Source organism: Piliocolobus tephrosceles, chromosome 8 (genome assembly GCF_002776525.5).
Source record: "Piliocolobus tephrosceles isolate RC106 chromosome 8, ASM277652v3, whole genome shotgun sequence".
NCBI classification, from domain to species: Eukaryota; Metazoa; Chordata; class Mammalia; order Primates; family Cercopithecidae; genus Piliocolobus; species Piliocolobus tephrosceles.
In genome coordinates this window covers 147,606,344-147,617,485 of record NC_045441.1, presented here as the reverse complement: position 1 = coordinate 147,617,485, position 11,142 = coordinate 147,606,344, and the positions used below count along the sequence as shown (strand labels likewise).

The 11,142-nt window shown below is 48.2% G+C and overlaps 1 protein-coding gene across 8 annotated transcripts in view; it reads right to left on the bottom strand.

Annotated features, from left to right (window-relative positions):
* Positions 1-947: 947 nt before the first annotated feature.
* The window catches only part of LOC116418897 (actin-related protein 3B-like), a 22,121-nt gene continuing 11,926 nt past the window's right edge, over positions 948-11,142 (bottom strand). The window contains exons 1-6 of one of the 8 annotated variants that reach the window (XM_031936110.1): positions 5,870-5,956; positions 4,933-5,078; positions 4,594-4,690; positions 4,139-4,264; positions 2,815-2,898; positions 948-1,856 (exon numbers count right to left, since the gene is read on the bottom strand). In XM_031936110.1, the coding sequence (XP_031791970.1) occupies positions 1,761-1,856; positions 2,815-2,898; positions 4,139-4,237 (279 nt within the window). In that variant the 5' untranslated portion in view covers positions 4,238-4,264; positions 4,594-4,690; positions 4,933-5,078; positions 5,870-5,956 and the 3' untranslated portion in view covers positions 948-1,760. The other 7 variants (XM_031936112.1, XM_031936109.1, XM_031936108.1 and 4 more) reach the window with 7 other exon arrangements.

The following is an 11,142-nucleotide window of genomic DNA, read 5'->3' as shown; positions in this document are numbered from 1 at the left end:
CACTTTGGATCAGGGGAGAAGCAGGTGGTAGCAGACTCTTGACTGGGGAGACTGAGGGCCTAGCACAGTGACAATATCAGAGATTTGGGCAGCTGAGGCTTGGTAAACTCAGATTTCACCATACTGAGTTCAATATTAAACTTATTTCTAAACTCAAATAATAACATCACATTTTTGTGTTGTTATTCTTGTTTTTGTTTTATTCAAGACATGGCGTCTCACTCTGTCACCCAGGCTGGATTACAGTGGCTCAATCCTAGCTTACTGCAGTCTTGACTTGCTAGACTCAAGTGATCCTCCTGCCTCAGCCTTCTGAGGAGCTGGGACTACAGGGGCACACCACTGCACCTGGCTACGTTTCTTTATGAAGGCAAATTTTCTGAGAAAAAAACATACTTAATTCACCTCCTTTGAGAGTGGAAGTAGGGAAAAAATTTTAAAACAGAACAAAATTTAAAACAAAACAAAAAAACTTGAAGTGTTTCAAGTTTAAACACTTCATAACTTAGAAGAAATACCATAAATAGCAATTTTTAAAGCAACATAATTATAAGAATTATATGAAGAGCGAAATAAACCTAAATCTATTAATTGAGCAAATTACCTTTCAAGCCAACAATCCATTCAGCAAACATCAGAGTAGTTACTGAAAGATTACAGTCATGAATCCTGAATTTCTACGAAAGAATATCAGAAATCATTAGTCGCTCCTTCCCACTATACCCCAGATGCCAAAACCATCTCTGACAGGTTATCCAGACCCACGATACCCCAGCGATGGACTGGCCACTGCACGGCAGGCAGCCCACACCATTCAGAAAAAGACATTTCCTCCCACAAGCTGGGTATTAATCAAATCCGCCAATGATGTAAAACAATGTCAATATTCTTTAAAAGAAGCACAGCGACAGGGAGAAAAACAACAGACCACCACACTACAGCAGAAAGATATTTATAAATATTCTAACAGCTTTTATTACAATGGTGCAAGGAAGTATTTCATCCAACACTCACCGACAACAAACCATCATCTTCTATAAAACAGTTCCAGAAAGTTCAAACAGAAAAAACTAAAAGATACATGGTCTGTAGTAATTCTCATACAATACTGTTTAGTGTTCAAACTTCATGTCACTCCAATAAAGTATAATCATTTTCTAGCAAACATGTGGCAAAAAAGTTTGCTGTTTTACTTGTTTGCCTATAAACATATCAGAACATGCCTCACAATTAAAAACTCTGGATCACAGCACTCCATGACATCAATATCTATTCGTGCTTAGTATCAGCCAGTTGTACCAAATACCATAAAATACAAAATGATAGGAAATATAAACATTGATTTGTATTTCAAGTTTAAACATTCTATTTACAAAAATAGGCTGGGAGGAAAAGGGTTTGCACCCCCACATTCTCTCCCGGGGCAGAATGATTTTGCGCCATTTTCTAATGTTGTTTTCTCTAACAATTTTCCAAGTCACATTTGGATTCCTTCAGAATTGTATTTGTCAGCTAGCAGCTCGGAAGAGGGAGAGCGAGGGAGAGGAGGGCGGGTGAGGGAGGAGGCTGGCAGACAGCAGTCGCACACGGATAATGGCTTTTACTGAAGGGCCCGCGCCGCGCCTCATGCACCGGCAATGCAAGCACGCTGCTGGGCAGCAACAGCGACGTCGCTATTTACAGAACGGCGGCCTTCTCTGGGTTCTGAAGGACACTTGTTTCCCAACGTGACACCATCGAACGACGCTTTCAGGCAGACACTAGGACATGACTCCGAAGACGGGGTTGTGGCGGCAGATGCTGGGCCCGTACTCTTCATAGTCCTTCTTGGTGTGGCAGACCTGAAAGAACTCGGGCTACGAGAGGCAACAGGCGGACAGAAAGACACACATTTCAGAAGAAAGTCAAGCTACCAAGCAGGCAAGACACTCTCCTCGTCCCGGCCTCCACCCTCCCTCACGGGACCATTGCTGCAAGGTTTTACCTCTCTGATGTACTGAACTACTCATGGGGGGCATTTCACTTTTTAGAAATGTCATCAGCCTCTGTCTTCTCAGGACCAACAAATGCTGGTCCCCCACTAACAACCTGTGATCATGTGTAGGCTGTTCACAGACCCCCACCACCAACGTGTGATCATGTGTAAGCTGTTCACAGACCCCCACCAACAACGTGTGAGCTGTTCACAGATTCGAGGGGAAAAGTAAGAATTATCTGGAAAAGTCACTGAAATTAATGATTAATGCAGGATTTGTTTAGATTATTTTTGGATTCCACTTACCACGTTATCTGTAACCCCTAATTAGCAAGGATAAGTGATAAATGTGTTGTGTGATTATTCAGACCATAGTTTATATTGGGCCGGGCGCAGAGGCTCAGGCCTGTAATCCCAGCACTTCGCAAGGCTAAGCGGGGGGAGGGGGGATCACCTGAGGTTAGGAGTTCAAGACCAGCCTGGCCAACATGGCGAAACCCCATCGCTACTAAAAATACAACCCAAAAAAATTAGCCAGGCGTGGTGGTAAACGCCTATAGTCCCAGCTACTCAGGACGCAGAGGCAGGAGAACTGCTTAAACCTGGGAGGCAGAGGTTGCAGTGAGTTGAGATCGCGCCACTAAACTCCAGCCTGGGTGACAGAGTAAAACTCCATCTCAAAAAAAAAAAAAAAAAGATATAATTTCTATTTTACAGAACTGTCTGTTTAGAGCCACACGATTAGGGCACACACTATTTCACCTTCATAGACGATAGTTACCCAAACTCAACAGAGAGCACGGGAATGGACACACAGAGCCCCCGAGAGAGGGACTTACAGTCGAGGCCAGCATGGAGCCTCCGAACCACACGGCGTAGCGCTGCATGTGATGAGTGACCACCTGGACCTCCACAGGCTTTGGCTGGAAGAGAAAGCAGCTCTCACTTACTCCACGCGCACAGACACATCTGTGATCCAATCATCCCCCAGCTGACAAGACCACGGCTTCACCCGGGGCCGCCCTCCTCTTACTGGCACAAGCACAACCTCACACCCAGCACTCAGTGACTCTGACCCCTGCTGCCAAATCCCCCCAAGACCCACCACAATCCCAGCCCCCAGGGCTCAAAGGAACACAGTGCGCCCAGCAAGCAGAACCTGCCTCTCACAAGGCTGAAAGCATTAAAGCACAAAAGCACAAAATCCAAGCAATTAACCTCACTGCTTTTCTTTGACCAAACATATCAAATGTTCTGGCACTGCAGAGATCATCCCAAATAAGATTAACCATCCCCAAAATACTAAAAGAAACTGTGCTTTTCCGGCTGGGTGAGGTGGCTCATGCCTGTAATCCCAGCACTTTGGGAGGCCAATGCAGGTAGATCACGAGGTCAGGTGATGGAGACCATCCTGGCTAACACAGTGAAACCCCGTCTCCACTAAAAATACAAAAAATTAGCCAGGTGTGGTGGCGGGCGCACCTTTAGTCCCAGCTATTCAGGAGGCTGAGGCAGGAGAATGGTGTGAACCTGGGAGGCGGAGCTTGCAGTGAGCCGAGATCTCGACACTGCACTCCAGCCTGGGCGGCAGAGCGAGACTCTGTCTCCAAAAAAAAAAAAAAGAAAAGAAAAAGAAACTGCTTTTCCAACAGTGGACTCGTGCACTCTCTTCCTTGCGCCCACTGCCGCTATCGAAGCCCACTCTTGGTTAGAAGCCCACAGTGATCACCAGCTACTTAGGAATGACTATCTTGGAGAAACGCCTTAACTCCCTGCTAACATCAGTTATTTTCATTTAATGAGAACATTTCCGAAGGATAGGAGAGATCCTCACCGTAAATCAGTCCCATCTCCTTGGGACACTGGTCATTACACCCCAGGCCTGATCTCTACAACACAAAAGGAAACTGCTGGCAGGTATGGTCAGGGAGAGTGTGAAGCTGCCACTGCTGTGTCGTCAGGACCATCGGTCTGAACTACCAGCCTGGAAGGACCTCAGGCAGCAAACCTCCGCGGTCATGTCAAAATGCAGCTCAGAAAGCGATGCACACTTGTTTTCATTTCACGCGACGCAGACAAGCTCCTCCAGCTCTGCGTCAGGAGGGCCCGAGTCAGGCCTGGCGCAGAAGCCCCAGGCACCACGTGGAGGCCCCTGGCTCCTACCTTGATCCTCCCGCCGCTGAGCTCCTCGCTGAGCCTCAGCCTAGCATCCACCACTCTCTTCAAATCCCTCTGTAGTCGGCGTCCGAAATCCCTGAACATGGTGGAGCCTCCTGAGAGAACGACATTCTACAAGACACAAAGCAGAGGGAGCCCTGGGTGAAATCGCCCGCCCACAGTTCCGGGAACCACCCACAACAGAACTCCCACAGGTCCAATCGCTTTGGGCATGACACACCTGCCCTATGACAGACGTGAACAGAAGCAAACTTAACGCTATTGGAAAAGAGTAGATTTTTTTTTTATGGCGACAACAACGTGCCACAGATGGCTCCTTAATCCTTTCCTCAGTTACGGCAAAGCAAAAACAAGGCGATTCTCATGCCCCACCCCCACCCCCACCAACCCCTCACATGGACCAGGAAGCCAAAACAAATAACAGAAACCGTCCAGCTGACTTGAGCCAAAACAACACTGGCTCTCCCGCTGCTCCGCCTTAACCATCACTGGGGGAACGTCTTCTAATGGGTGCTTGGAGCTTCTCTGAAGGATGATCTTGGGAAGAAAGCATCCGAGTTACCAGAAGGAACATTCTCAGATGAGCCACCCAGCCAGCACTGCCCTCCGGTGCCGAGACTCGCTCGCTGGCCACCCCAGAAGCTCGGTGGGGGGCAGAGGAAGGGGATGCACTGGCCTGTCCTGCCCCGCCTGCCCAGAACCTGAACCAGCCCTCCGTCCAGCATCTCCACATTGTCACCCTGCCTGCCTGTCAGTCATCCACACCGTCTGCTCCTGACCTGCAGCCACTGACATCCTCATGGCTCGACGGCCCAGGTCACCCAAGCAGCCGGTCCTCTTCTGGTGTACATCAGAGGCCACAGTGGCCTAACCTACATCACTCGCCTCTCGCCTCTCACCACAGGGCACTGCGTCATCTCACGTCCTCACAAGACGAGGAAGGGGGATATTTTTAGACAGAGAGACCACATTTATGTAACTTTTCCTACAGTATATTGTTACAATAATCATTCTTAGTTACTGCTGTTCAGAAGTCTCTTACTGAGCCTAATTTCTAAATTAAACTTTATCATAGGTATGTATGTACAAGAAAAAACACAGTATGTCTAGGATTTGGTACTATCTGCAGTTTCAGGCACCCACTGGGGTCTTCAATCATATCCCCCACTAGCAAGAGGGACCAGTGTATCTCCTGGTTGAACTTTCTTAGAGAAAACACCTTATGTGAAAACTACATAAGGAAATTAATCCTTCAAGGAGTCAAAAAGCCCTATTTCCTTTAATCCTCTAAATATGTTAGCTCTTCCTGAGATCCTGAGCAACTGCAGAGCTCTCTTTCAGGCACTCCTCCCAGTCAGCTCTGGGTGCGTGAACAGTAAGTCCCTCACCAAGTTTCCAGGTAAGCAGAAGTCACAAGGAATCAGTACAGAAAAAGAAATGCACTTTTCTGTCCCTAGCAACCCAGGTTCTAAGTTATATGATATTAGAGTAGTCCATTCCTGCTTACTGCTGTTCTGGGGAAAGACAGCCAGCACTGAGTGCAAAGGGATCATTTCTCTCTCGTGCCAACTCCTAGAACTGCTGTGACAGCACCCACGTGGACTCAGGATTAGATAGTGAAGTCAGAGCAGGAAGAATAAAAGGGGGCAGAAGCCACAGGAAGCCACCAGTGATCTGGCCTTCCATGTGGTGAAGCCAAATGATCTGGCCTTCCACCTGGAGACGCTGGCCTTCCACCTGGAGAAGTGACCAGTGACCTGGTCTTCCACCTGGAGAAGCCACGAGGGATCTGGTCTTCCACCTGGAGAAGCCACCAGTGACCTCGTCTTCCACCTGGGTTCTGCTCCACTTCCAGCCTGAGTGTCTGTAGAGAGAAATTTCACCTCTGGTTACCTGCCAGCAGCAGATGTTTGATAAATCACCTAACATGCTGTAGCTGCTCCAGTCGCTAAGGTGAAAGGCTGTCAGGAGCTGAAGGAGCCACGTCCAGCCCTTTCAATGCAACAATGGTTTTGCTCATCCGTGGTGGCAAATACCAAAAACGTGATGCACAGGACCTTTTTCTTCACTCGTCAGCTATTAGTGTTAGTGTATTCTATGTGTGGCCCAAGAGTTCCTCCTTCTTCTGATGTGGCCCAGGGACGCCAAAAGGTTGGACACCCCTGGGCTAAAGCTTCTACAGTGGCTTGGCCAGGGAGAGAGCCTCACAAAACTGATCTCATAAAACTGTGCCACAATATTTTGTTATCAGCTTCGAGAAGGTCAAGGCTAATATATTGTTAAGGGAGGATCTGGGCTTGGCCTTCAGGGCCAGGAACTGGGGTGGTCCTGAGGCCTCTCTGCAGCGGTGAGAGATCCCCCGGAGCCCACACCGTGCCCCATTCCTTGGTGTCTACCCCACACTTCTCCTCACAGGGAACAGCCCTGAACACTGCAGACACTCTAAGGGGTACCCACACCTTACGGAGACTACCTGATCATGAACACACTGAATAAAATACCTGGCAATGGTTTTCTGCCCCGGGAACTCTGCTGTCTGTCCTCATCTGGGGATTTCACTGCTACACACTTCCTTGCTTTCTTAAAACTCTGTGGGCGTGGCCAACCGAGGAAACCGCCGTCACATCCATTTCTCAAGAGGCAACCCCGCCGCCCCTCGCCACAGGGAGACCACGAGGTCACTGGGCACCTGCCTCCTTGACCCATTTTCAGTCTAGTTTTCAAGCCCAACATCCTGTCCCAGGATCAGTATGATGAATAATCACTGTCGTCCTCTGTCACCCTGTGGAGAAATCTCTCGTGACCAACCTGAGAGCGCCTGGCTCCTGTCAGAGTCTAGGGACCATCAACCACAGCTGCAGCTATGGAAATGCCAAACTCAGGGGAGCCCCTGGTTACCAACACTCAGGTAAGATGTCACCAGAAGGGGAGGACTGGCAGGAACAAGTCCCTGACAGACGGGGTGGCAGCTTGAAATCACATGAACAGGGTTATATTCTGATCCCTGGCTTCCTTCAGACGGGTCTCCTGGCCTGGTGGCTCTTTCAGACACACTGCATTCCTTGTTGCCATAATATCAAGAATCATAACTTAGAAGCATTCTTGGTATTTTGATCATCTCATCTTAGAATAAGCCTCAGCTGATCCCTGGTCCTGCTCTCTCATGACTGGCCACGCTCGCCGATGATTTCCTGGAGAGACAGACCCTGGCTTATATCCAATTAAGAATTAAGGGAGGACTGGGGAAGAACAAGGATGGGTCAGTGCTTGGAATGAGACATTTCTAAGGGTGCTTTTGCTGAGGTTTTGTGATTTGGTTTTTTTTGTTTTTTTGCTATTGTTTTTCATTTACTGTTTTGTTTTTTGTTTTATGTTTTTTTTTTTTTTTTTTTTGAGATGGAGTCTTACTCTGTCGCCCAGGCTGGAGTGCAGTGATGCGATCTCGGCTCACTGCAAGCTCCGCCTCCTGGGTTCACACCATTCTCCTGCCTCAGCCTCCCGAGTAGCTGGGACCACAGGTGCCGCCACCACGCCCGGCTAAGAGACAGGGTTTCACCATGTTAGCCAGGATGTCATTTACTTTTTTAAAGCCCACCGCAGACAACTCCTTCAAAACTTCTCCAGGCTAAGATTCCTACAGCCGCGCTCTCTGTCAGCGAATGCTGCAGCCTTGGGAACAGTTCCTTGGGACACTGTCAGGCGATCCCAAACAGTGTCCCAAGGAAGACCAGGGTGTCTGAGAGCTCTCCCTTGGCCCACCACAGTGTAGGAGAGAGGCCACGGGGCCAGGTTCCTTGACTGTCACCCTGGACTTGGTGAGCTTATCCTTCCCTCAGACAACTGTCGAAGACACGGGTCCGCTTCTCACTGTAACACCCAGTGGCCGACACAGCACCGTGGGCACACCTGCTGCCTCATCTCCAAATTCTGGGCCACTGTTATTTTGAAGGATAATCTGAGGGATACACAGTCCGCTCACACCCCTAAGTCTTCTAAATTCTATCACTGGATCCAAAAGTCCCAGGGGATGCTCCCCGTCTGCTTGGCGTTCTTTCATCATTCTCCCACAAGCCTGTTTCCCCTCTGAACTTCACCGCGAGCCATGAGAAGACCCAGCAGGAAGAAATGCATGTCATTATCCACTGTAGGGATGGGTGGAGGACATATTCTTAGTGAGGGTCTAAAGAAGGAATTTCTCTCAGATCTCAGTGTCAGAAAAAGCTGGCCTCTTGGAAAACCCACTGGCCTTAATCATATGTCCCCTGTGCCTGCCATTACAGACTGGGTTCCCATCTTTTCCCCAGCTGCTGAGAAGCTGAGAGCCACGAGGGGCCTCTCCCGTAGCTAGGCACGACCACAGAATGGTGTACGTGGGTTCTGTCCTCGTCCGACCTTGCTGCACTATTCTGCCACCCTCACTTCTCGTCACCCAGACTCCTTCAGCTACTTCATCCTTGCAGATTGGATATACTTTCCTGCCTGCTTCAAATTTTCCACACTAGAAGGCAAGCAGGCAGGAGGGGGCAGGGGTGTGGGCTTGCATGATCTTCAGGCAAAATACAGTTAATCATTCCCTAAGTTTATGAAAGGATGCTGGGTCTTTATTCTGAATTCCTTTCTTCCTTCAGTAACTGAAGGACAAACCTCAACAGCCTAAATGTCCCTGTGATCAGCAGCAAACATCCCACTGCATTCAGCAGGCAGTTACTGCGTTAAAGACACTGAGCTACAAACACAAAGAAAACATCACAGCGAGCCCTGTGGAGCGGACTGCAGCCCGAGCGCTGGGGTTCACCGCGGACCAGACTGCAGCCCCGGCGCCGGGGCTCACTGTGAGGCCTGAAGAAGATGCCTCAACCTCCCAAACCTAGAGATTCCTGAAAGTTCAGAAATGTAAACAGGGAACTTTAAAACACATACTTTTTCATTCTGAGGATCTGCATCTTCCTAACAATCGTGAATGTTTTCAGTGCTTCATTTCAGTTTTGTCTTCTAAAAAGCAACTCTATTTGTTTCTTACATTAAAAATAAATAAATTAAAACAAAAATCATTTCATGGCTGAATCTTTATTTTCACTTAAGAAAATGCCCAGGAAGACAGCTGCAGGTGGAAGCCATGCTGAGCTCTCAGCGGGGGCTAAGGCAGGCAGGGCCCTGGCCGATGGCAGATCGTCCCGCAGGCAGCCCTGTACTCCACTTTTCCCACGCGCCAGGAGAGCTGCACACACCACCGCACGAGTAGGCCCCTAAAAGAGCCACGTCACCTCAGGAGTGGCATCCATTTCAAGAGATTCTGTGAGGGGAAGTCACAAGCCAGCAATAGGCAAGGGCCAAACAGCCCTCATTCGCGCTGCTCCTTTCAATTCCGAATCCCTGCCTCCTCACCACGAAATGTCACTTGAGCTCCAAGAGTCCAGCTCAGCACGGAATAGAGCTCCTTGCGGTCAGCACTCTGCATGGGCACGATTAGCGTGGCCACAGTAGTGAACTCTAAAACTAGGCAACAAATAAAACCTGAAGACAACACTGCACGAATACTGCGAGATTCGGGATGACCTGTGCCGTCGAGGTGCTTCTGGAGAAGTTAGGAAACTCGGAAAGGAACATCATGAGCTCAGAAAGTACTCGCCAAATGAGACGAACGTGGAACAGGAGAGAGAGAAAAAGGGCAGAAAATGGAAAACACTAACTGAGGGGTGCTCTGAGTCCAGGTTATCACGTCTATTATATTACCCAGCATATACTGTATAGAAATATATATGAAAACTTCAAAGCAAAGACAAGTTGAAGAAAACAAAAGTCCCTAAACCGAGTCAATTAAGACGCTCAAAGTTGCAAGTAGTGGATAAGACAGCAGTGGGTCCTGCTTGGCCACGGCAAGTGGACAAGACGGTCTCACCAGCCAGGTCGGCCGCTGTATGAGAGCTCACTGGCTGTGCGGATTTCCTCTAAATCCTCTCAGATTTCTGGCCTAGAAGTAGATCATCTGTATCCTAGCTTGTTCTGTTGACTTTGCTGTGGTAGAAAACAGACCAAATACAAAAGAGGACTTAACAAACACAGTTAGATTCACATTGAATCCTTGGGAGTGATACCTGAAGTGAACAGGACTTCCACCTTTTAAAGACATACACGGGCTCTTGTGCAGAGGACTCTGTAATAACGTTTACTGCTGTAATCACACTAGGTGACCAAAAAGATAGTGAGAGAGCCGGGTGCGGTGGCTCAAGCCTGTAATCCCAGCACTTTGGGAGGCTGAGACGGGTGGATCACGAGGTCAGGAGATCAAGACCATCCTGGCTAACACGGTGAAACCCCGTCTCTACTAAAAATACAAAAACTAGCCGGACAAGGTAGCGGGCGCCTGTAGTCCCAGCTACTCCGGAGGCTGAGGCAGGAGAATGGCGTGAACTCGGGAGGCGGAGCTTGCAGTGAGCTGAGATCTGGCCACTGCACTCCAGTCCGGGCGACAGAGCGAGACTCCGCCTCAAAAAAAAAAAAAAAAAAAAAAAAAAGATAGAGAGAAAATGTATCCTCAGAAAACTTCAAACAGGCCAGTTTGCCCGGCGAAACTGAGAGCTGGCTTTCAGACAATAAGAGAGAATTTGTAACACAAGACATCATCATAAAACTTGTTTTTGTGAAATGGTAAATGATCATTACATCTAGAATGGCCATTTGGTTTTCAGAGAAATTTCTATTTCAAATAAACGTAAGCCTAACAACCTAGATTTTTTAAATCACTATTAATGGCTATTTTAATACGTTTAAATTCTACTTCCATGTAAAAGGCAAATATTAAGCCAACAAATTAATGTAATGGATTTTTTAAAAAAACATTTTATTAAAAAAAATTTTTTTAGGTCTGAAGTGATGGGTCATGCCTGTAATCCCAGCACTTTGGCAGGCCAAGGTGGGCAGATCACCTGAGGTTAGGAGTTAGAGACCAGCCTGGCCAACATGGTGAAACCCCATCTCTACTAAAAATA